The 27,582-nt window shown below is 35.2% G+C and overlaps 1 protein-coding gene across 1 annotated transcript in view; it reads right to left on the bottom strand.

Annotated features, from left to right (window-relative positions):
* Window positions 1-834: 834 nt before the first annotated feature.
* LOC141443022 (carbonic anhydrase-related protein 10-like) overlaps window positions 835-27,582 on the bottom strand; it is a 37,372-nt gene continuing 10,624 nt past the window's right edge. The window contains exons 3-11 of the mRNA XM_074108242.1: window positions 16,456-16,506; window positions 9,978-10,114; window positions 8,803-8,994; window positions 7,233-7,328; window positions 4,826-4,892; window positions 4,562-4,716; window positions 2,153-2,284; window positions 1,645-1,693; window positions 835-1,545 (exon numbers count right to left, since the gene is read on the bottom strand). Coding sequence (XP_073964343.1) covers window positions 1,523-1,545; window positions 1,645-1,693; window positions 2,153-2,284; window positions 4,562-4,716; window positions 4,826-4,892; window positions 7,233-7,328; window positions 8,803-8,994; window positions 9,978-10,114; window positions 16,456-16,506 — 902 coding nt within the window. The 3' untranslated portion in view covers window positions 835-1,522. The remainder of the gene's footprint in view (window positions 1,546-1,644; window positions 1,694-2,152; window positions 2,285-4,561; window positions 4,717-4,825; window positions 4,893-7,232; window positions 7,329-8,802; window positions 8,995-9,977; window positions 10,115-16,455; window positions 16,507-27,582) is intronic.

Genomic DNA, 27,582 nt, shown 5'->3' with positions numbered 1-27,582 from the left:
CGGCATAGTTTACATATATATTCGTGCAAAATTACAGCTTTCTAGCATTGATAGTCCCTGAGCAAAGCCGCGGACGAACAGACAGACAGACAGCCAGACATACATGGCGAAACTATAAGGGTTCTGTTTTGCCATTTTGGCTACACCTATTAGTGGCTTCCAACTGTCTGCAATGCCTGATATTTTAAATAATAATAACAAACTTGCCCTACCGCCTGATGAGATAATCCGTAATTTTTTTATGTCAGTATAGGTACATTTACCTAAAATTTGGCAATACTGACATATTCGAAAAATCAAATTCAAAATTGCTGATTTGGACCATTTCGTGACATGCGTAACTAAGTATATTTTATTTTATTCTTTATTTTTATTTTTATCCATTGTTCTCATGTTTGTCATGAATAAATGTTTTCTTTCTCTCTTTCAAAACATATTCACGACAAATAATAATCTATGAAAATCGCAATCAGTTGAATGTTTCAGCCTTTAAAGTAGAATTAAATAAAGTAGTATATTATATACAAGTTATAAGGTATCATTGAATGAAAACGAAGATTATTGTTTAGTAAAACAATTATAATCTTTTAAAATAAAGGAAGAACAAAGCCATTATGTTATACATTTTACTTGTATAATAAGTTCAGAATACTACACGTGCTATCTTAACGTCACTATCCTATTAATTTATTTAAAGCTATATGGCTTACAGCAATATATATATATATACATAAATCGATAATAAAATTCAAAAGAGCTTTTTTCATGTAAAGAAACAAGTTTTATCAACAAATGAACTTATATTAGGCAATTACATGACGATTTGTTTAACAATTTGTTTTTTTTTTCAATCAAATACCTACATTTAGGGCTTGTTTCACCACTTGTCGACTAACTATAAGTGACGGATATCAGTTAGTCGACAAGTGGTGAAACAGGGCCTAAATAATCCATACCTTAACAATAACATAATTTAAAAAAAATAAAAATAATTGTTACCTATTATACGACTGATAGTATTTGATAACAATTACAGGTATTAAAGACTTACTAAATATCATATGTATGATCTACTTGTGTAAAGGATACAAAACCGTTTATATATTAAGATCCATATCTTAATACAACTATGTATTCACTACTTTGTAAGGTACGTAAATATAGCAAACCCGATGGTAGGGCTAATCTATCCGAAAGTACGTGTGTACGTTGAAAGAGGCCGTTTTATATCAATCACAATATCTAAATTTATATAATAAAACTATATATTACAATTTCTTTTCCATTGATCTACATAAACAATTACTCTAATAGTAGAATCTTGATTATGTAAGAATTGATATGATATTTTTACATTTTAATAATGAATCTACAATCTATATGTATAATTATCTTAAGCCCGATATTCCAACAAGACTGTACAAAATTATGTACAAAATTAAATTTTATAGCAGCTTATAATTTCTACGTAGCATTATAACATTATATTATGATGACTGTCCACCATTATAAAACTAAGTCTTCAGTATTGAGTCCAACTTTTGGCTGCAAAAAAATAAATAATTGTATAAGTTTATGTCAATATAGAGATTAAAATTGTGATTGAAAAAGGAAGCAACACTTTAAAAACAAGCCTGATCTCACCTTTGTAATGCATATCTCGATGCATGCTCGGGCAAGTCTTCCCAGGATACTGAAATAGAAAAATAAGTTTTAAATCTTGTTTTGATAAAATTTTAATAATTAAACTTTATATATTTTATTCAGATTCAATCAAAAAGTACAAAACACACATACATATAATTTTATTTTTCTCGTATTATAAGTATGAAGGTAGGTAATTTAATACCTTTAGATCACTTTTTGATTTGATCAATTTATTTGCAAAAATAAGGAATGGATTAAGCAAAATATTATTCTGATTTTAATCATAGTATAAAAATAATCTCAATAATACTACTCCTACAAATCTTGCCATGCACTCTTTGTGACGGCTCGCTTCATAAAACGTCACGTATGTAAATAATTTAATAAGCCATTTACTGTTGTATAGCACACATGCCATTTTAGTCCATAGGTAACTATAAGCTTTTCGCAATTAGCTCAGCAATAGGGAAACGTCGGTCGTGTATAACTTATGCATACTTTATACCTTGCTCAGGTTGAAGTCGATGTTTGTCCTGACTGCTCGATGGTGCAGCGGCTGCGGTGGCCTGAAGTTGTTCCCGAGCGGCGCCTTCGGGTGTTTCGCGTCGCCTTGCATCAGTCGCCTCAGGCCGTGCAACTGTACGAACAATACAAACTTCTAATTCCTACTCCGACTTGTGTAGCTGAGATTGAATAATGACCAAGTTTGGCAGTGTAATGAACACGGCAACTGTAAACTGAAATGAAAATATGTTGGTGTATTTCCCGTCATAATCACGTCCTTCGATCTTACTTAATAACTTAACCCCATCATTAATAGCTATTTAATTATTCGGACGGTTCAATGATATTATTAGAATGAAGTACCTGTCAGTACATGTATACCAATCAATCAATCAATCAACATGTTCTTAAAATGTCTCTTATACTCATTGCTAGATTTTGATTTTTATTGAACTATTTAAATAATGAACAAGTTTATTGCGAAGCCACAGAACGGTAGATAAAATACCAATAAAACTTCTTCCACCAAATCACTCCATAATCGAATTGCCTCAAGCTCTATGCACTTACTCCAGAGACCTTTCGCATTATTAGATGCGATAACAGAAAGTTCCGCTTACGTTATTACGTTGTAAACATGTACAAAGGCAGCGAGCGATTTCAGGTAAATTGAAATTCTTCCTTCGATGCTAGTGAAGTAGAGTGTGGCTCGCAGGCGATATTAACTGGCAACACGCACGCGACCACTAGGGATATTCCGACGGGAAAGAAGCTTCAAGGAATATGTTGTTAATAGCCCAAAAATATCTCAAGTACAAATGAATTTCTTGTAAAATAAGTATACTAAGGGGTTTTGAAGGAATTCGACGGATGTAGAGCCATTGCATGCTTCAAATTTTAACACCTGAAAAATTTGATGTGTCCTTAGTCTACGAAATCTTGCAGGTGGTGGTGGTCTTGGTGGTGGTGGTCTTCTAGATGGTAGGACCTAGTGCAAGGTCCACCCGAATTGCTACCACCATCTTGCTCGTCAATCCTGCCGTGAAGCAGCAGTGCTTGCACTGTTGTGTTTCGTCGTGGAGAGTAAGACAGCCGGTGAAATTACTGGCACTTGAGGTATCCCATCTTAGGCTTCTAGGTTGGCAACGTATCCGCAATGCCCCTGGTGCTACAGATGTTTATGGGCGGTGGTGATCTCTTAACATCAGGAGACCCACTTGCTCTTTTGCCATCCAGTCGAATAAAAAAAACTGTTTTTTTTTGGCATTTGGCAAAATGTTTTCGTAATCTGAATGGTCTATTAGTTTAACATGATATTTTTAAATCATGTAAATGACATTGAATAAATTAAAATTTACAAGTGAAAAGATCTTAATGTGTAAGTAGTTAGAATCAAGTGGCTGCTGCACTTAACCGTATTAGAGCGTGTAAGTGGTACATAAAGACTTTGCGCTCCTTCAGTAAGTTAGGTTTAAACATTGCAAACTGCTGGGCGAAGTCGGAAATCTTGGAAGTCTGCAGCAATCGATATGAGCCGTAGCAGGCTATGCAGGATGTACGCCTGCTACTTATTGACTAAAACCTGCACATCGCACTTAGCATGAGATCATCAGGAACACTTAACGTAACTAGCGAAGAGTTATAATGATGCTCAAATTTAGAACTAGTCATTTGGTTGCCCGAGAGCATTAGAAAGGTAGAGAAATTTGGTATTTCGTGACAGATTTTTGTCACTTTTTAGTTCACCATTTCACTTTAAAATAAAATCGCAGCATAATACTTACATAATCTCATAAATAACTTCTCTATGTGTGTTGAATTCAAGCAAGGAAAGTATTACGCATTGTTAAGCTAGGAGTTGACGCGCTTAATTGGTGCCAGTGGCGAATTGAAAAGCGAGGTTTTGTTTGGTCAGGAAGCAGAGTCGGATGATCGCGACTGCCAACTACCGGCTGCCACATCCAGCACCGTAGTTTCTGTGTATTCAACCATGGCCGGGCAGCGTAATAACATTTTCATTTGTGCTCACGCTACAATAAACAACTCACGTCCCTCGCCTTTAGACAAAGACTCCGTCGTGAATTATGTACGTGTTAAAAGTAAACTGAAAGTGCCGCGTTGTGTGGCTGTTAATATAAATCATTGCTTATGTTTTCCGTTTGTGTTTGTGGGAAAATTAAGTGGTAGTGGAAACTGTTGGCAATCTCGCGAGGGTTGAGTGAGCGCGGCCGTTACCCGAAGCGCAATCTACCGGCGTGCATATGGTTCATGTCTTAAACAAAATATTGCATGTACGAATCTCTGCAGTTTACTGTAAAACGTCGCTTATATTTTGCTATTCATTGTAGCTTCTAAGGGGAAGGCCTTTGTTGAACAGTGGACATCTTCCGTCTGATGATGATGACATTACCTGTTGCTTAGTGATGTAGATGGGTTTGTTGACGATGATCCACGTGACTGTCTCGAAGCAGGCAGGCGCCGTCGTTGAGCCATCGTACGTCATATAGTAGTCGGTGTCAGGGAGCAAACCCCGAACCGACAACTTGTTTATAGGCATCTCCGCACCTGATAAAAACAAGATATTATTTTGTAGGTACTGACTGAGTGCACAAAAATGTCTGCAGAGTATATGTATGTGACTTAATACTTCGCGAAAAAAAAAGTGTCTGCATACCTCCATATTTAATATTTTCTAATTCTTCAGTCAAAATCCTTAACTCAGGATTAGATAAATCTCCAAGCTGAAACAATGACAAAATTAATTTAAATAAAGCAGCTCTTTCGGATAACCAATATCAAGTTAAATTATGCTTAGTAAATTGTACTATCAATTGGACGCTCTAGCGTCCAGCGTCTTAATTGAACCAGTGTGAATGCTCCTTTATGCCTCTATGTAGATGCTAGCCATAACGTCAACGAGCACTACAGGTACTATGTATATCTTCGCTGCTTCGGTAGACGCTGTAAAGCTTGAAAATCAGTAATGAAGCCGCGTGCAGTCCGCAGGACACAAAACGATAATAATTACGTCTATAGTGCACTGAATCGACAAGAAAATGTTGTGGCCATTCTTTTGGATTTATCTAAGGCGTTCGATCATGTTGAACATGGCATAATGCTCAATATTTTGAATCGCTATGGCGTAAGAGGTATTTCAAACAAATGGTTTGAATCATACCCGAGACAACGGGAGCAATATGTCTAAGTGTCAACTTTAAGTCACAAATGTCGCACAATGTCTAATATTAAATCTGACATCTCGTGCATGGAATCTGGTGTGCCCCAGGGGAGCATACTGGGACCCATTTTATTTCTCTTGTATGTGATTTACCTACCAGAGCTATTGCCTAGCAAAATAATTATGTTCGCTGATGATATATTCATGTTATTTAAATTTAAGAGAAACGAAGTTGAAGACCTTAATAATTTAATTACAAATAACTTGTCCACTGTTGTCAATTGGTTAAGTACGCTTAATCTAACCGCAAACATAAATAAAACTAAGTGTCTCCATTTTAGAAATATTAGGATAAGGCTAATAGTGTAAGGCTAGATATAAAATCAAATAACTTGTCGGTTCTGGCTGTAAATGAAGCTACATTTTTGGGTGTTAATGTAGATGAAAACTTAAACTGGAAAAAGCATGTAGATTTTCTCTGTGGCAAACTCAGTAGTTTACTTTTGCTCTGAAGCGCTTAAAAAAATTTCTTCTGTAAAAGCGGCCATACAAGCGTATCACGCGTTTTTCAAATCACACATTCTCTATGGATTGGCGGTATGGGGCAGTTGTACTGAAGTCCATCGGCTGTTTAAATTACAAAAGAGATGTGTGCGTATTTTAAATGGCATCCAGTCAAACCGAGAGTCATGCATCTTTTAAAAACTTAGGTTTGCCCACTCTTCCAGCACTGTATATTATAGAGCTCTGCAAACTAGTCTTTCGGAATGCAAATAAATTTCCTCCAAAAAACAATTTTGATAGCATCAGACTTAATTTGAGGTTTGCTTACGATGTCCGGGCCCCTATTGCTACGACAAAAATCTACCAGCGCAGCACTACTTACGTGGCTGCAAAAGTGTATAATACATTGCCTGTAGAAATTAAGTCACTCAAACACACAAAAATATTGCCAGCTCTGAAAAATTTTGTTATCGAGTTATGTCCCTATAGCTTAAATGAATATTATAATTTTAACTGTTAGTTATTAAGTGAAATGTATCTAGCTACACTCACTGGGTAATATTGTATTGATTCTACCTGTATTGCATAACATCAGCATGTACCCTTTACATACAATTTATGGCTTTATTAAATAAATAAATAATTTTGTTACTTAGCCAGGTAAACTTCAAACAAAAGTAATTGAATTCCAATTACAGATTAATTCATTCAATAAAGTTTTATAAAGTGGAAAAGTTAGTAATTGACGCACCCGTAGTGAGGCACTGACCCTAAAAATGACTGGCATTATAGTTTTTACCTGCGGCCGAGTCTTAATTTGAACTAATAGTTTTAGTGGCTAATCCAATGGTGCGCAGAAAATTCCAATTTCCTTAATTAATCCCACAGTTTGGGTTAAAGCTATGGAAAGGTGTGGCCAGACACTTCGTCGATATTTTCAATTACATTAAAAGCGTATTCTATGCACTCGCGGCTTTTCAATGTATCAGCTAATCAAAAGTCACTTTACTTTCGGCTTGTTAAGTCCACTGACTCTCGTTAAATAATACCTATTTAATGTTTAACTGTAAAAAATATGCACTGTATTTGAAATATAATAACGGTTCTTTAAGTTTTCCCTTTCTCTTAATTTTTTCAAATGCTTCATTTGGACGAATGATTTTTTTAAACTGTTATAATTCAGGATTGTTTTAAAACTAACTTAACCTATAAGGTTGTATGGTTCTGAAATAATATCCGGAATAGTTAACTATTTTAGAAAAAAAAACGTTCGTCCATATGAAATAGTTGGTAAATTAATCATTTGGGCAAAATATTTTCAGCATAAAGCCAGGATCCCTAAAATAACTTCGACAATTACCAGGTTTAACTTATACCAGTAAAATATTGAAAAGCTTACCTGTAGGAGAAGCGATATCGAAACAATTCCTTGAGCTTTGTGTAAAGCCTCGGAGAAATTTGAATAAAGCTGCGAATTGAAACCAAATATTTGAATCTGCAAAAAAATGATAATTATTAGTCCTCGTAACTAAAAAACATGTTATTAATGGAAACAATGAGAGAGAGAGACAGAATTAGAGGCATTTATTTACACGTATTCGATACACACAAAAACATATTAAGGGGACATAGTAAATAAAAAATACATCGAATAGTAATTGGGCCCAATCAGCATTATATAACCTACAAAAAATAATATATTTTACTACCTCGGTGAGATTTATATTAAATACTAAGTGCACAAACACCACTATGTTAAATTTTTCTGTATATTTTTGAAGCTAAAGCAACACTCTGCTAACATAAACTTTTTACGTGTAAAAAGTGGAATTCTCGATGAAAAAGAGTAAAAGGATTCACACAAGAACGAGCACATGATTTTGGGATTTAAAGTGGCTGCGTAAGAATTTGTCACATAAATAAACACGAGCTACGCTTCAGTTGACTCGCAGTCGTTCGTCGGGATTACATTTGGGATTTTGGCGTCTCAGAGAGACGGCCGATGCGTGTAAAAACATCTGTTACGCCTTCTTTTGAAACCACTCGAAAGAGTCTCTGATAAAATTTACTGTCGGCGCGGGGTGTTTACCTCTCTGCGTAACTTTGCGACGCAGACAATTATTTACTTTCGTTTGTAGAAAGTAAATGTTAAAGTTAGGCTCTAGAATATCAATGGTTACAAATATCGTGATTGTTCAAAAAATTCAAAAAATATAGAAAGTTTCAACACAAAAAATATTTTTGTTAATATTGTAAATTTAATCTTAGCCTTTACATGTATGTCTCACTGAAAGGCACAGGCCTCCTCTCAGAGTGAGAGGGCTTGGGCAGTAGTTCCTACGTGGGCCCAGTGGGTCCAGTTGTTTGCCCAGATTTTCGCACCTACCATTGAATTGCTTCGCAGGTATATGAAGGTTTCCTCACAATGTTTTCCTTTGCCATAAAGTTCATAGTAAATCTTAACTGTAAATTCACATTTCAAATCTAAAAACTCAGTGGTATGACTCTTTACTTGACAGATCAAACTAGGTACTAGGCTACCACGACTTTTTAAGGTACCATCAGCCAAATATGCGCTCTACCAACCGAAAGTTGATAATCGTTTGCATATTATAAAACAATAATGCCAATAGACGTGTCTGTCACTTTGAAAGTTCGACTTTAGCGACATATTCATTTGATATGAATTTGTTAAAAAATTGATAGACCATTTATTTTATTTGGCTGATGGTACATAAATGTATTGTGTTAAAACTAAGGATTCATTGTAAAACTACAATGCTAATTGCTATAAATTGTTCAGATACAATGCAAAGTCGTAATTTGTTCTTATCATTTAATCTTACGCTCGCTTCTTAGCTCTTATGGCATTTAATAACATTCTAAAATGGTCAACAAACGCGTTAAGATTTAATAACAATTTGGCGATGAACTATTTCACTTTTCGACATTAATAAAAGACCACTCACCTCAGCAGGAAACGAATACCCGTTGATGGCGTGCTCTGAACCAAATTGGTCATGAAGACCGTAATGTATATGTATCTCATGAAACTGATACTTGTAGGACAGCGGCCCCCCGGTGATGTTGATATGGTGTCGGGTCTCATTTTCTACCGTGAATATCACAGAATGACCCGTGTTGCTTATCAGTCCATTTATCTGAGGGCAATAAACGCCTTGGTGCAATAAATTGAGGCAAACAAATTGATTAACGGCTTGAAATAAATGTTGAATTCGTAATGAGAACAGAATTTATTGCCTTGTTTTAAAAATAACTTGTGGGTTTTCAGGTGAGCGAGGTTAATGGTTCTCGTTGTTTTAAATAGCTAAGAAACATTGAATTATAACTAATATCTAGGTAAGTTAAAATGGATACAGGGAAGTTTGTCAACAAACTGCAGCTCGTGTCTTGCTTGGCATACAGTAATCAAATTTGTACGCACAATAGTAATTTATACACCACTAGCTAGAGCCCTCAACTTCGTCTGAAAAAAATTCGTTTACTCCCTTGGGAACTTGTTACCTACTCATTTTTTCGAGATGAAAGTTACCATTATTTATACTGGCCTTTTAATCATGATTTATGCAAAATATCAGTGGTTGAAGCGTGAAAGCGGAACAAACAGACAAATGAAACTCACTTTCGCATTTAGGTGTAATATTTGTAAGGATAGTAGGGGTTAGTAACGATTACAACATTACGGTAATACATGAGCAATGTTCATTTTGTTGTGACTAGAAAACCTCTAAATTTAGCAAGTTTAACAGCTAGCTCCTTGTATTCTGACGATTTGACCAGTTTTGTTAATTGGATCGAAAAAAGTAGGTGGTTCTCAGTTCCGTTATATTTTTTTTATGTTTGTTACCACAGTAATCCGTCATTAATGAACCAATTTTCAATTTTGGGGAGGGTATACATAGTCCTACATACGTAATAAGTTTTTACAGTTTCTTTTTTGTTCAAGTTATTCAAAAACTGGTTTGATCAAGTGTCTGGTCAGTACCAATCAGTCTTATGTCGTCAATAAGGACGTATCTATTTTTGTGAACATTGCAAAATAAATGGTCGCACCATCAGTTGCAAATTTTGGATACCCCGCTTACAGACTCTGAACTCTAACTCACAAGCAAAAAATACTCACCCTATGCTTATCTATGTGTAAAAATCTTAGGTTGGGGTCGAAGAGCAGTTTCTCTGGCTCCAGGTTGACAGGTGACTGCCGCCGACCTTTGTTGCAGAGGGACCACTCTGGGTTGATGAGGCCCCAAAACGCCGGACCTGGCAAAAAGAAAGGGATTTTCATAAAAATACATTTTGAATTTGTTTAGAGCTGACAATTATAAAGAAAAGTTCTCCAATGGAAACCTCGAATCGGCAAACGCAGCGTAGGATGTCCACCAACGAAATGGACGGATGACCTGGTTAAAGCCGAGGGTTGAGAGAAAAACAGAATAAAAATACACAATTGTAAATAATCAAATCATGCTCACTTAGAATGAAAAAAAAAAAAAAACTAAATAGATCTTAATTTGAATCCTACAAACCCCATTGTATTGACTGTTGTACATTTTAATCACCTAAGTTTGTACAATTTATATAAAATAAACTATTATTTGGAAGTAATATTGATAATGATCAGTAAGAATTAAAAAAAGGCAAACAATACTCTCATTACATTTTTTATTGCTTAAGTTTTTATGGAAAGTTTAGCAAAACTTTAATGAGAACTTAACACAAAGTTCTCATTCAACGTGGGTATTACTCAACAGCGTAGGTACCGCAGCTACGAGTATAAGGAATGAATAAAACATAGTTAATGGGAAAGGGTCATCCGTTACCCGTGATTTTTGAAATATTATCATGACAACCGGAACACCGCAGGGGGTTTAGTGGACCACAACCTTAACTAATGGCTCCCTACAGAAACGCTACAGTTACAAAATCTATGTTGTAGTTACCTATAGCGTATCATCCCGATTGTATTATAAATTATTTAAACTGTAAGATTAATAAAAAAAAACTACTTACTTACTTAGGAGTATTGTGATTTTTTTTTGCATACAAATGAATAAAATATACCTACATGAAATTAGAATGCAATAGGATCACTGATGTAATAGATGTTTGTATACTGATACGACTATGAACCTTTAACGCATTCCCTGCCACCTGACTTGACTTGACTGACCACAGGTGCCACCGACGCACATGTGCGTTCAAAATGTATGAATAATTATGACAGCGGCACTGGGGGGAAGTTCCAAAAACGCATATATGCGTCAGTGGCAGTGGATGCGCGTTAATTTAATGAGGAGAAGGAAAAAAGTATATCATAGTAAAATAAGCGAATAAACTGTTACTGAACCAATAAGCTGCACCTTCGGCCTCATCTACACCATCATCAGGCGAGATAGAGGTCGCTTTAGCCAGTCTTAAATTAAAAAAAATGTAGTACGAAATTCAGGTAGCCCTAACCGTGGTAATAGGGCAGCTAATATTAACGGTACAAAAACATACTAAATGGGCAGATGTTTCAAGAAGAATCAAGCTATAGGGAAGAAAATTTTAAGTGTCGCTACCAGGCCATTGAATATCGGTGCACTGTAGGTCTTTCTACAAGGTGGGCCTGGTCAAAGTCACTGATAAGAGGTTCATTAGCTATTGATCTTATTTACGAGACATAGGCTTTTAGGTATAGATCTAGCAACGTTTAGTGAATGAATTAAAGAACAACAGGCCAAAACAATTGTGCATCAAAATCCCCATCTAAAAGCTTGTCGCGCGGCTAATGATGTTAATGACAAAGACTAACGTTAAGTTATTAGCTGACAAAAGTCATTAATTTAATATGCAAATCACATGCCAGGCTTAATTTGTTTTTATGAATACACGTAAATTCATATTTAACGCAGGCTTCAATGTAGTTTTGTTCATCACATGTAGTTCGTTATAATCAGATGGAGCTGAAATGTCCCGTAATTATGCTCTGACAATGGCTGTATTGTCACGAGCACTTGATATCCGGTGTTCCTAAATTATTCACATTAATTCAATAGGAACATTATCCCTATTGAGACTCGTATCGATTGTGTTTGGTTTACTTCGCCATATAAATCCATACTAATACCTATTATAAATGCGAAAGTGTGTTGTTTTTGTGTTTGTATGTTTTTCCGTCTTTCACGTCGAAACAGAGCGACAGATCGACGTATTTTTTGGCATAGAGATAGTTTATGAGCCAGGGAGTGACATATGCTACTTTTTATCCCTCAAAAATGCTCAGTTCCTGAGGGAACAGGGCGTGATAACCGAATTCCACGCGGGCGAAGCCGCGGGCAAAAGCTAGTTCTTTTATAAGTAAAATGAAAACTTTTATGCATCAACTAAAGCAATAATTAACATTACAAATCAATAAGCATTTAATATATTTTAGTAATCAATACTAATATTATAAATGCGAAAGTGTGTAAATAAGTTTGTGTGTTTGTATGTTTGTCCGTCTTTCACGTCGAAACGGAGCGACGGACCGGCTTGATTTTTGGCATAGAGATAGCTTATGGGCCCGAGAGTGACATAGACTACTTTTCATGCCGGAAAAATGCACAGTCCCCGAGGGAACAGCGCGCGATAACCGAATTCCACGCGGGCGAAGCCGTGGGCAAAAACTAGAATTTAATACAGCAGAAAACAGTTATGGCCTTAGTTGACTTATAGAAAGTAAAAGTAAGATAATGATAAAGAATACTGTTACACGTCAGAAAAGGATAAACTGTTTGAACTTCTCGAGGCATTATGTTAATACAATTTTGTACAGTCACCAGTATTAATATCTGCCACAGTGGAGCGTGCAAAAATATCTGACACGTCCTCCCGGCCCTAGAAATAAAGTCGTATCAGATATTTATGCACAATTGTTGTGTCAGATATTGGTGCTGGTGACTGTACCTACACGGTTTTCAAAATAAACTATTCCTCTCATGAGCATGTCAGAAATAACATTTCTAATAATAATCAATAAAATTGTATTTTTTTTTATTTTTAGTTGGAATAATTCACATAAGATGAGTTCAAGCGGAAATAATTATTAAGTATACCTAAGTAAGTTTGATCTATGGAGCTGCAAATATGCCTTTTAATATTTGTGACGCTATTTCATTACAGGTTCTCATCGGTAGTAGCAGTCAAACGCGTAATAACTAATTTGTACAAAGATATTTAACATTAGAGTGTGATTGTAAGGCATATTGAATGTTTTTCACAATTATTGCGGAATCTATTTGATGCAAATTACCTATAACAGAATCCAAGTGTTCAATTGAATTTTGATTTTCTCAAACACACATTCAATAGAAAGCATGCATGTAAGTATATTGATATATTGCAATAATAAGTGAACAAAACAATACTTCGCCTTGTATTTTTTTTTATGGTATAGGGGGCAAACGAGCAGGCGGATCGCCTGATGGTAAGCGATTACCGTCGCCCATGGACACCTGCAACACCAGAAGAGTCACAAGTGCGTTGCCGGCCTTTAAGGTAGGAGTACGCTCTTTTCTTGAAAACTTGAAGGTCATAGCGGTCCGGGAATACCGCAGGCGATAGCTCATTCCAGAGTTTTGCTGTGCGAGGCAGGAAATTTCTGGAAAACGCACAGTAGAGGACCGCCAACCATCTAAATGGTATATCGTCAAGATAGATTCCACTTTGTTTTTCGAGCAGTGTTCTCTCCGGCTCGTACGGAACGTTTAACAAACATCCCGTACTGTGATCGTCTAACAAAATTTAACGAGAACCATTCGAATTCCCAAGGTATTTCAATAGGGGAAACTACGCGCAAAAGTAGCCAAAGTGCTTTGGAACGCGTTCACGGTTTTATTATTTACGACCTTGAAAATTGCACGAGTAACCCGCCGCAGCCGCTGCGGTCACGCCCACTTTATGGCCACGCGTTAGCGAACGCCTTCAAATGCTTTTGGTTTTGGCTCTGTTTACTGATGATTTAAATGCCATCATCCGCTGGAAGCAAATATATTGCGAAATAAAGATCGATCGAGATAACGAAATACTTAACGAAATATTTAAAATTAAAGATGCCAATGCATTCGGATGGGTCTTATGTGTTATCTTGTTCGAATAGGGCAATGGAAGAATTGGGGCTTGTAAAATTATCATATAACAATTGAATAATGTACTCGAATAAATACACATAGGTAACGAAAGAAATAAAAATGTTTTCCTTCCAAAATTCATGTCCTAAATTTTTCGCCGTTACTGCTGTACCAGTACTGCGCACCAGTTGAACGCACCTAAATTATATACTTTTCAAGATTGGTTTTTGGAGTCTTTTTGTATTTTTTATTTCAACTCCAAATTTTGTTACTTTTACGGTCATCCCGTAAAACCATATCGAAAAATTTCGAAACTACAAACTGAAACATAGATGCACAGAAAAACCAGTAAAATAGACCAGCGCTGGGAATCGAACCCAGGTCCTCGGCATTCCTTGCCACGTGCTATACCGCTACACAACCACTGGACAGGGGTACAGACACGAATTTCTCCTATGCATCACATATCTCAGCTTGTTTTCTATCTTATTTAGTCACTTAAACTGCGACACTAGCGACATCCATGCTGTAGCCCTCATCGAGAAACTTTCAGCATTCCATTGGAACTAACCGCTCACCCGGACAAGAGATGTCGTTATTAAGCAATCGGATTAAAATTGATTTTTGGAGTCTTTTTGTATTTTTTATTACTTAAAGACTTTTACCATGCGCGACATTTCTATTTTTCCTGTTACTATTTATGAGTATTATCCATCTAATTCTTAACTAATTAAAATATTAAGTCATTTAGACATGAACCGATCGCTTTGAACTGGTAAAAACGTTGTACAAGTTTGAAGATTGTTAGCTACTCGTTTCATGTAACACCGTTTACATGTGTAGGTAAGCCAGGGTTTATTTATATATTTGTTATCTATAAGTTTGAGAATCTTAGTTGGTTAAATAACAAACAAGTCCTAATCTTAACTTGCTAATGTGATTAGAACAATCGCAAACATTCACGAACGCTGTGGTCACACGCTACTTACAAAGTTAAATTCACTTCACTCACTACCAAGTAAGTAACAGTGCAAGCAAATGCAGAACAAATGAACATGAAGCAACGAAATTCACTATAATTGCATTAGTGATTAGTGCTTTATAACAATTGTTATGAAGAACTGGTAAGAGACAATGTACAAATGAATGCAAGTGAGTGCTCGAAATTTTAACTATAGGTTCCTAATCACTAATGCACTACAGTGCATTTTGTTGGTTCATTTCATTTGTTCTGCATTTGCTAATATATTAATGCGACGTGGTACAAAAAACACAATTTATCATTATCAATAAATAATATTGTGAACAAAATGCAAAACTTGTGTACCTATGTAAGTTTTAGTTTTGTTAATTGTGTTTCTTCCAGTATCTATGCTTCACAAGTTTTACACTTGTAAAGCTGCATAACTTAGTTTGTCAATTACATATACATCACGATCTTCCTAAGCTTTCTCTCTTTGATAGTTTAAATCAAAACTGGGGTGGTTATTTTTCGACGATACCTAAAGAGAGAATGTGAGGTACCTAATTTCGAAACTGACATGCAATACTTTTTATTCCAAGTTAACGAAATAATTCTATGCGAGAAAAATACTACAGATTTTATGTTACCCCACTGTTAAATAACTATAATATCAAAGCAGACAAGGTATTCAAATTAAGCGTGTTTACTATATTTTCAAGTATTCGTTTGACTCCAATTTGCAACAGACCATTATTAGGCCACTATAATTAACAGTCACTAATTGTACAAATTGTATAGTCAACCGCTAAGAAATGATCCTTAGGCTACTTTAAAATTATTAATGGGAGTCGTTGAATATTTGGAACAATTGGCTGTACTGATTTTATTCATACAGTTTAGTAGAACTGCACTTTCTACTGACTCAACGTATCCAAACTTTCACTCTTAAGATAACCTAAGTACAAGTACAGAATAATAATCAAGCAAAGCTGAAATATAAGTAGCAGTATGACACGATAACACACCTCACAATTTGCCAGTACTTCGATATGAATGCAAGATAAATCGCCCGTATAAATTTCATGTCACGTAAACTGGTAAAAATGCTATCGGCGAGGAATTGATACGGCTCGCGGCGAATGGCGGCATTTGCGGTAGGTCAATGGATTGAGATATTATTAATCCGCAATTTGTAACTTAGCGGCAGATCAAGTAACAAACTGAACTCAAGACTTTACAGATCGCATTCGACTTTGCGTTTTATCGAAATTACCCGTTATACGTTACCCGTGTTGAGTTTAATTAATAATACGGACTTTAATGCTGCTTTTGGTGAAAGTTGTGAGCAGAGCATGTTCTGAGACTAGATATACATTGATATTAAGAGTACTTTAAAAAAGTCAATAACCGCGCAGAATTATAACTACAAGTCACCAGAATTTACTTAATATATTTCTAAGACTAACTTTAGGTTAGGTACTATTGAAGTATCAAACTCACATGCACAAAATGCAAATTAAACAAGTGAAATGATGCAAAGTTCTCACCTGAGATGCCATCGTAGGTCCACCATTCTTCCCAGCTGACGCCGCTCACGGCTGCAATCAAACCGACACTAATTAAGTCTGCACAATTCTCATTATGAGCACTCCTAACACCTGGCTCGAGTGCGAGCGGCGAGCGGCACGTGCCCTGCGCTTATAAATTCTTCATACTTCATTTTAAGCCCGAGGGAGAGACGTGGCTACAATGTTTGTAGCACTGGCGTAGTGTACGGTCGTAGCGGTTCTACAGCGATATTAGAGTTTTGTGTTGGGGCACATTTTGCTATGAGTTTTGCTAACAACCTGATAGTATTTAGAAGAGAAAAATGTTGCGATTGGGTGAAAGTGAATTACTATCGAGCTATTTTGGTCTATGTATCTCCTATTTTGTCCTTTTATTTGCGGGTAAAGTCTTTATCAAAAAGATTGTTTGCTTTGCTTTGGTACTAAACCAAAAATATTCATACGCGTACTGAATAAATATATCTGGTAAATGCGACTTTTGATCTCATTTACGAGCCGTCTGACTGTATCATGATAAATTACGCCATATTAAATTTTTGTAAGTTCTTCGAATTGAATCCGGCATACGAATACTCTGTGAGTAGTCATGCTGGCTAGAATAATTTTCTAAAACAAATAAAAGTCTTCGTTTCTGGAAGTTATTAACAGCGGAGTGTTGGTACAAATGTGCCGACTTATAATGAAATAATATGTAGGTATTATGGGCTTTCTAAATTCACTATTGGGTCGGCCGTAAACGAGCAATAATTTAATAAAAATAGAGACCACAACGCAATGACCTAGGCTCTATTAGTTTGAACAAAGCAGCTAAAGTAAACAGCAATTCTGCAAGAGCAAAAGTCGGAAGACGTCAGTAATCTATAAGTACTATTATTTGTTTATTTTCTATTCTATGTTAATTCTCAAAATGTCACCGATAAGATCACCAATCAAGTTCTCTGTATTGCAAAATTAGCTTCAGGCCTTCAGGTAGCCACGAGTTTAGTGTAAATATAATTATGTTGGCAGCTGACCAATTACATAACAAAGCTTTGGCTCACCTGTAACAACGGGAAGTTTATCAAACAATTATACTATGCTGGATTATGAATGTCCAGGAATTTGAAGCGGTTCGTGATGAAGCTATTAAGTATAATATTTATTATAATATTATAATATTTGAGTGTTCCCTCCTTACGTAAACACGAGGTAGGTATTACAAAATATTAAGAAGTGTTCAGTTGCTTTGAAATATTTCTCAGTTTCATATTACGTTAGTCTTAAAAAAGTGTAGAATTTTAACACCATAAATGCTCTCGGATTACGGCAGACGGATTTTCAGAAGATTAAAATTTCTAATTTGAGCTTCCTGGAGTTCTCTTAATTAAGATTATGAGATTATGATACTCATAATATTTAAAAGCAATTAATTCAAAAATACTCAGACGAGGCTCTCCTGATATAATTATCTTTTGAGCATGATTTGCGTTTATTAAGATAAAAACAGAGATATAAATATTTTATTAAAACAAGTTTTATGAAGACGCCTTAATAGTGTTAAAACGTTAAAAGTGGGTAACGCGATTAGTTTTAAGAACTAGTTATGATTATTACTAAATTTTGATATGAGTATTAGTTTTAAGTAGCTATTTATATAGTAAGTCTTTGATTACATAGAAAATAAGTTTAAAAACCTGACTTCGGTAGAAATCACAAGAGAAAAATCTGTCCAAAATAGAGGATAGCCGTTATCACATGTCAGCTAGCTCTAAGGATTGCTTGTTTGCTATAACTGTAAGATTTAAGATGTACACAACCACGGCTATCCTCTGATGTTGGTAAGGGTTTTGGATAAGAGCTTTTTCTTGCAACTAATATCTTCTGGGTCTTAGTTACGACTACTAATAAGTGCTAAAATTACCTTGACGTTTCGATCACATTGCAACGGCCATGTTCAGGGGTAGTAGAGTTGCAATTGTTACTGAAGATTTTAGCTATTAGGTGAATTACAAAATTTATGTATGACTTTATATTGAACATTTTCTTGTTTCATACTTTTTAGAATGCTAGAGTTAGTTTCTGAACTTTATATTTATTATGTTAAATGGTTTACACCTTAAACCGCGATTTTCATTTCGATTCATTCAATTTTCATTACGCGATTTCGTATTGATGCATTTTCCATTCAGTTATTAAACCACAAATCAATCCTCAAAGAGATCCTCATTCGAGATACTCTTCGTAGTTTCATAACTTAACGAAACAAACAAAATGGAACACTGAAAATATATCCTGAAGCGTGCATTCGAAACATACTCGTACACCGGGCTCGAAACTTACTCGATACACGCTTGATTTATGATTTTAATTTAAATTTTTGCATTCGCCAGGCGAAGTTTGTTGTGGACGCGCCGCCTGCATCGCAAATATATGTCGCAGAGCCGAGATCGTTTCCAGTTTCGATTCGATACAGCTTGAGCGAACTGTCGACTTTTAATCTTTTAATGCTACTCAACAAACTCCAGCCCCTGGGAATACGTTTATATTGGAAATATTTTTCAGCCGCGCATTACGTTTGTTGATACTTATTTACTTTGGTTACTGAGTTTTCAATCCGTTTGAGTTTTAGGATGCAGAAACTCTCCCAATAGAACACGTTCCTGCACACTAATTATTTATTACAGCTTTTTATCGAAAATTTACAGGAGCTCTAGCTCTTTATGTTATTTAGCTACGTTTCTGTTATTGAGTAAAAATGTTTGTGGAAACGTTTAATATTTATTAACTTATCGGGAATCAGTTTGAGCTGCTACATGTAGTATTGAAATATGTTATCAATAAAGCTTTTAACTATATAGATCACTAACGGAATACTTAATACAGCTGTTTTAAGCCTACGGTGTTAGGAAAAAAAAATAATGAAGAAAAAAACTCTTAAATTTTTTTTCAATACATAATATGAGACGGATATCAAAAGAATGTAAACTGCCGTTTGTCATTTTTTTTTGTCGTAGAGATATCTACTGCACTTAGCGAGTTCGAAAGCCTGAGTGAGCTTTACTCGGGCTTTGAACGGCTTACAGCAACTTTACCGCCTACAACAGCACCTGAGACCAGCGTGCAACCGATGCAGCCATAACTGTAAACAGATTCGAATTTGAAATAATACGTCGTCTCAACCAACCCGTGAGCCTTTTAATACAAACAAGTCAATAAACAAGCAGGACTTGTATGTCACTCTCATGTGTAAAAGCTTTATTTTTTATTTTTAACTGCATTGAATACTACGAGTATACAAAAGTTTTTAAAAATGTATTCGGAATATTTCAGCCGTTGGTTGGGTTAGTTTGATTGAACGCCGGTCAGTACTGCTCGTGTTACACAAATATACTTAATGAATATTAATTTAAATTTATTTTATTTTGACCCAGATGATGACATGCCTAATTTGAAAATTGTACACCTTTAAGGCAACATCATAGCTGTACTGTATATACCATAACTGTCACCTTAATACCTATGTTGACTAAATAAATGATATTTGTATTTGTATTTAGAATACACAAAATACCCTAAATATTACTTCTTAGGAGTCCAATCCAATCAATTCTCCAATCAGGAGTCGTAATTTTTATACTCTAGATTTTCTACAATTACGTATACATTTATGGTCTTTTCCAATTTGCTAAACAAAAAGTAAATTCTGCACCCGAGTTATAAAGCCTTGTTTAAATTTTAGCCAAGCATACCAAACTACCTATTTCTTAATTGCCAATGGTGCACTAAAATTCTTATCTGTTTCTATTTAATGCGTTCCTAAGGTCATTTCTACGCACGATATCCAAACCTCCATACTAATATTACAAATGTGAAAGTAATTGTTTCTGTCTGTCTTTTGCCTCTTCACATTTAAGTTGCAACTTTCTTGAAGAATCCTGGATACATTTTGTAACACATAAGATTTCGTAATAATAAACAAAAATCACTTAAAAATATATTACTTATTATGTTTTAAAACTAAAATGATAAATTTTAATCTCGTCAACTTTTATTGCGTAAAACGGAACTCTATTTCAATATAGCTTGTCTTTGTTTATCGACCGAATCGATTCCACAATCTTGTCAAATCGTTTGACTCGCATCATCTGTCAATTAGTAAGAGAGCGAAGGTCCTTAAATGCGTCTTTGTATCGAGTGTTTCGTATTGTTTGATGCTTTGAACTGTTATTCAATTTTGTTATGACCGGTTTTGTTATTTTTTTTTTGGTTATTAGTTTTGATATAGTGCCAAAGAAGACCGCATGGTTTGTGAGATCCCGTTAGACAAGCAAAAACAAGCTACGCGGATGAAGCCGCAGGCAAAAACTAGTTAAAAATATAAACTATCACTAATAAAATCGATTATACACCCTTAGCAGATTTAATTGAGAATCGCCATAAATCGATTCGAATTTACATTGTCACAACCCTTTAATTGCTTAATGACATGTGTGATGACATGTGTCACCGTACCCATCCTATCCGAAAAGTACTATAGTATATTCGTTAATGTGAATCCTGTATTCTCCCGCTTTTGCTAAAGTGAAATAGGTGCCTATTTATTGAAACAGCATACTGCATAAGATTGAAATGTTTATGCATTGTTGGGTTTTGCAGACGCGACTGCTCCATGAGAGAGCAAAGTGCTCGCCTGGGAAATGCCAGTCAGCGTCTGTTCTCGTCACAACTATACTGTGAATCTAGATCGTGAGTACCCGAGCTCTTTAGAAAAAAAAAACGTGGTTTTTTTTTACACCAATTAACACAGTCATGTATGTATACATTACAAATAAACAGATGCTTAGATCCTACTTATATTACAAATGCGAAAGTTTGTGAGTGAGTGAGTATGTTTTTTATAGCGATAAAATCTCGAAACAACAACCGATGGGCTTAAAGTAATAAATTGGACATGATTGTTTTTAATATAGCGTCAATGAAAACCACGATTTGATTTTCTGTAATTCCCAAGGGATTTTTTTTTCTCGAAGCAAATTCAGATTCAAATCATTTATTCAGTATGCGAAAGTCATGATTTGTGGCCAAGGGGGCAGGGGCAGTTTACTTTTTGTGCGAATTGGGAAATTCAAATCTCATTTATTCAGTAAATAGGCCGCAATGGGTCAATACACGTTTAATTATTTTAAACATATCAGCGCTTCACGGAAAGATCAAAGAAGAATGCAATGGGCACTTTTACACGTCATTTTTTAGCGCTTTCGGAAAGATCTCATTGCCAAGCGCCGCAGAGAAAGTATTTTTTTCATAATAATATAATTACAAATAAAATACTTACAAACCACAGTAGGTATACAATTAAAGAAAAAAATACGAAAAAACTGCCGCGGGTAAACACTAGTATTTTATATTATTTAGAGCTTAGTTAAAAATATTCGTATTTATCACAGTATTACACACTTGCATTGTGAAGCTCTACCAAGCTCACACCTGCGATCCGTAGCTTTAATAGTCAGGATCACTATTACTTAGTTAATTCTATCATAATTATGGAAATTAATCGACCGTAGGCATTTTGTAGGTCATGTGTCCACATATTCATATCTTTCAAAGGTATGGTGACGCAATCAAACATTGAAACCGTTAGCGATTCGCCACCGACGAACCCCACAAAGAGCTTCTACCGTGCATCGGAAATGAATCAGTTTCCGTTTTGAATGAGCCAAATGATATAAAGCATATATCTTTGCATACGCACGCAATTCATTAAGAACTTTAACGTCTATGCAACACTGCTCCAAACAGAAAATGTCCTGTAAAACAAAATTTAACAGGATGCACTACTCGGAACATTGTACTTTCCGTGCATTTTTAAAGCAAAGTTTGCGAATTTTTTATACAGTGAGATTCATTAATCATTTTTAAATTGTTTTCTCTTTTACATGAAGTATTTTAAAGCAAATTTGAAAAAATACGGTACGCAAATAATTTTATAAATGTGGCATTTTATAATTCAGTTGCATTCAGCTTATGGAAGAGATTTTCCGATGCAGTGAGCCGTAGTTGGACGGGACGAGCGAAATTGTTATCGGTGTATGAAATAAATAAATAAAATTCACGTGGAAAATAGGCAATTTCACGGTGCATTGGACGTTCTTTGCGTGGCATGTGCAAGCTCGCGGTGTCGCCAGCACCCACTGACGAAAGCGTTGTGGAGCGGGTAATTTTAATATCCAGCGTCGTCTTGTTCATCTACCGAAAATACAATGGTTTTGTAGAAGATAAGTTTATGTTATTTATTTACTTGTGTGGATATTTAGTTCATGTTATATTTTTTTGATGTATTATTTGCTTACATTTATACTCACAAGATTATTTTCACCTTTTCCAATAGTCCAGCGCGCCCGAAGTTTACACAGATCACTATATCGATTCTAAACATCGTTCGCGAGGACCTATGAAGTAAATGCTAAATTAGAACACCATCTGATTCTGTCATCTTGTGCCTGAGCATCTATTATAGTTAGTATTTCATATGCTACTGTATATTTACGTATTATTCTAACTGTTGTATGTGTTATTGTATGAATGGTTATTTTTTTTGTTCTGTTTATTTGCACCCTAGCTTCTGAATTTAATCCTTTCAACGTATTTTGTTAAATGTTCTGAATTATTCTGAAGCAACAAAGGCCACTGTCTTGCTTCTTATTTTGTAACTTTTCTCCATTTACCTGTTTTCTGTAGGTATTGTTTTTTTATGTGGTGTTCAATAAAAAATCATTATGTCGTAATGTCTAACCAGATTATTTTCAAAGCAAAATGCGAGTACCTTAACAATTTCAACATTTTACGTGTGCTGGTGTTTACTACTTGGACCAGATTTGTGCAATAAATTCACTCTTTACTTAGACATGGATGCCTCTGGGATCTGTGAGCAGACTATAACTTTAAAATTTAGCTTGAGGTCTACGGGCCACAGAGTTAGTCACAGCTTAGAAGTGAAATAAAATTTCTACGCTTTAATTTTCACATTCATGTGAATATGAAAACTGATTACTCTCGAGTTAGACATTTTATTTTGTTTGTTTAAAATAACTATCATATATTTACAATTGACAACGTATTTTAGTACCTACGTAACTATGGGTAGGCAGTATCGAGTGATTGATTAAAACTGCTTTCTGTATGTACACAGTCGAGTTCATAAACTTGTGAGCCAAAATTTGATCAAAAATATCTGAACACGCTTCTATGCCGTTATACCTATTTATGCAGTATTTACCTCTATTGACATTTCGAGTTTGAGGTTTGTATACTTAACTGTTACAGCGAAGGAACGAAAAGAAAGGGGGTCCCCATACAAACCTATTGTTTTTGTTCTATCTCCATAACGTTTGAACATACAAATCTCAAACTCGGAATGATAATAGACATAAATTTTCTCTAAATCAACAAATAATAAAAGTCGCTCAAGCATAAGTCAGTGTTAAGAAAAATATTTGAAGTTTGTAATTTGTCTGTTATGGTTTGTAAATTACGAACAGTGTTTTTCCTATTGCTCACTTTTGGATGGGTTTTCATTTTATGTTTCGTTACTTATTCACCAAAAAGTTACTTAAGTACACAAAACTATTTAATGACAAATTCACTTACAAAATTTGGCTAAAAAGGCGACCTAGCTGGGTTAAAATAGGTAAAATAACGAGTACATGGTTTAGGTTACCTTCCTCATTTCGCCCGAGATAGCACAGACAACGAAATATGGCTGTGGCTTATGAAACGGTATTCTCGCGGCGGCACGTTGATGCAGCCATGTTACGTATTCAAACCGTATCGCGCACCGGGCGCGGACTCGTATGCAAATACCGCACTATTGCATTTGTGAGCTATCTATAGCCGTGATCGTCCTAATGGACCTCCTTGGTTATTGAAATATGGCTTACAAATTGGTTGTGTGGTTTTGGCTGAGACCGACGAGCTCGTTTGCACTAAACTAGTATTTCAGAATCGAGAGCACGCCAAATGATGATTTAGCTACTAGATGACTACGAGTACCTACCTAAAGCAAGCGTCCGACTATTAGTAAAATAGCACATTTTTACGGCAGCAGTTTTACTGACACATGTTTGTGAGAATAAAGTAAATGTTTAAGTATTTCTATAACTAAGCTATAATTCTTGCTGTTATGCTTTTCAGTTTCATTTAACATTTCGGTTGTGTCAAACCTATGGTTATCAAGCATTTTTACTATAAAATCCTGCCTTCATACAAATTACTAACTCAGGAAAATTATTAAAAATTTATAACTACTTATACTGAAAAGAGAATGTGGAGATATTCACAAAGGGCGTATGCAACCGGGATTCGCAGTGCTGCACGCAAATTGCTCATTTTACATTTTCAGTTGTAAAATCTATATTGCCTGCACTAGGAGCTGAAAACAATCTCCCGATTTCAGTTTTATTATGATTACATTGTTTCGAGTATTTACTACATTGTTAGTATTTTTTTAAAACATCTGCTTTTTTTTAAATAGAAAACTGAAAATATACGTTGAAGATAAAGACTTGTTTGCATAAAAAGTCGACTTCATTCTAATTGATTAGTTTAAATTGCAGTCTTAGACTTACAAATCTCGTTTTTAGAGTACCGTACCCGAAGGGTTTAAACGAAGCCCTATTGTTGTCACTCAAGTGTATGTCCGCCCGTCTGTCTGTCTGTCATGAAGGTTTTATAGCCAAGGAGCGGAATTTCTCATAGCAAAAATCAAACATCAAAGGGATTGAACATAAGTTTTATCGACTATTCCAGTTATCGATGTTATCGAATCGAACCTTCTTGTTATCGCCTTGTAACAATATTCTGTAACATTTGACCTCTTTGATAAGCGACTTTCATCTCCATATTAAAATAAAATAAATCGCGTCAACGTCACATATTATGACATTTATGTCGCTTGAGTTTTTCTTAGTCATTCCCGTGTTATTAAAATGTTCAATGCTAAAAGAAAAACGATTGACAAATGGATGAAATAACATCCCTTAGGTATTTATTTACAATGAAGATTGTTCAACGATATACTGCTCTAAATGTAAAGTTAATTTAAAGCAGCTCAAGCTCTATATTTTAATTGTAACTTACTTAAAAATCGCTCTTTTAAAAGTACCTACTATTTCCTGTTTTATTAATTGGTGAAATATTTATCGATAGTCGATAAAACTTATGATCAATTCCTTTGACGTTTGATTTTTGCTATGAGAAATTCCGCTCCTTGTTTATAGCCAAGCGGTTGGAACTATAGTGTTAAAAAATTTCACAACAGTATATGGATCAAGTTGAACCAGGCATGCAAATAAATTATTTTTCTTAAATGTTTTTACAAAATTAAGTGACTTCACTCCTTGATTGGTGTATCGTTATTAAAAAATATCAAATAAATATTAGCTGTAATACGTTTGTTTTTAAAAATATTGGAAAACAAAAGTAATACAAAGCCGCACAAGCAACATTTTGTACTGAAGATTTTTTTGTTGACTGGATATTTAGAGTGTTTAAAGCATAGTACACTTTGACATAGGTATTCTTCTTCTTCTTCTTCAGCGCGTTTTCGCCCACCGTTGGGCATACGCCTCTCCAGCCTTTCTCCACCCGGATCGACTGTCCGTCTCTCTCTTCCAGACCGGTCCTGCTGTCTCCACCATGTCATCGGACCATCGAGCAGGCGGTCTGCCCACATTTCTCGACATAGGTATTATGTACGTTAAAATTTATACGGAACCTTCGATACAGTGCCGCCTCACCGCTCACCTCACCTCAGAGTGCGTGCTCACGCCTGGCTGGTTTTTATAAATTAAGTAATTTGAGAGAAAATTTTTAATTTTAAACTATCTCGTCGCTCTAACTCTAATTAAAACATTTATTCTTTTCGGTTATGATTTTAAAGTAAGGATAACGTCCTATGAAGCGAAGTTAAATTAAAGTCGTATGCGGATTTGGCGGCGGTCGGGCGCTTAAGGCGTGGCCACCTGCTCCAAACCTAGCTCTGGAAACAATTTGCGGCCCGCCATTTGTACTTATGTTTACTTTTATGCCTTTACGCATTTCGTTTCTAAATTTTATGTCTATATACATTTATGTACGTGTACAAATTGTTTATTTAAGTTGTAGAGGTTTCTAATAAAATATTCTTCGTACCTACGTATTTCGAGTTGAAAATGAAATTATAATGAACTCTGCAACATTTCACTGGTTTTAATTAAATCGTGGATTAAGTAAGCTTAACTCGTTGGTCATGCGCAAAATAACATTTTAAAATTTTATTCGTATATTCAGTAGGGAAATGGTGAGTTTTGTAAACATTTTATAAATGCACTTCGTATTTGCTTCAAATCTTGCAAGTGAATTAAGATTTACTACCAGAAATTGGATTGAATTTTAATTTACCTAAGCAGTAAGTATTTACTTATAAGTATTGTTATTTTATAATAATTGGCAAAAAAACTCGTTGTTACTTAAAGTGGCTATCACTTACCAGAAAATAATATCAATAAATGTGAAAATGTGTGTTGTTGTCCAACAGCCTACGGCTTATATCAAAATGATGATAAATTGTTAAAAATAATTTATATTTCTAGATAGGCAATCTATGCGTTGGTTCCAGCTGAACCTAACAAACTAACACAACATCCGCTCACTACGCGATAAATGCCACCTTTTTTGTTTTCGAATTAAAAGGTGTGTAAATAAAGGAGAGACACGAGAGCAAACAAGGTCGTAAAGCACGTCAGAGGAACGCCTATATATAATCAGCTTAGTGATAAATTGGCAAACAGCACGAACGACACAGCTGCTTCCGGACCGCGTCTGACGCCTGTCTTCGCTCGGTCGCCTGCTGCACGACTTCGGGAGTAATGAAACTAAAAGGTGGCAAAGAATAGGTCTCTTTCGAAGTAACAAATTACTTTGCGTTCATTTATTTCGTTATCTAGTTCGTTCATAGCAAAGGTGAACAATTAAAAGGCTGAAGATACGTGATGCTAAGTATGCCATTCAAATTGATATTATGATTCAATATCGTTAAACATTGTAAAGCTAATAGACTACTTTTTAATTTAAGGTGCTAAAAAAATA

Source organism: Choristoneura fumiferana, chromosome 2 (assembly GCF_025370935.1).
Source record: "Choristoneura fumiferana chromosome 2, NRCan_CFum_1, whole genome shotgun sequence".
Classification (NCBI taxonomy): domain Eukaryota; kingdom Metazoa; phylum Arthropoda; class Insecta; order Lepidoptera; family Tortricidae; genus Choristoneura; species Choristoneura fumiferana.
The sequence above is the reverse complement of the archived record's forward strand: the minus strand, read 5'-3'. Positions and strand labels throughout refer to the sequence as shown.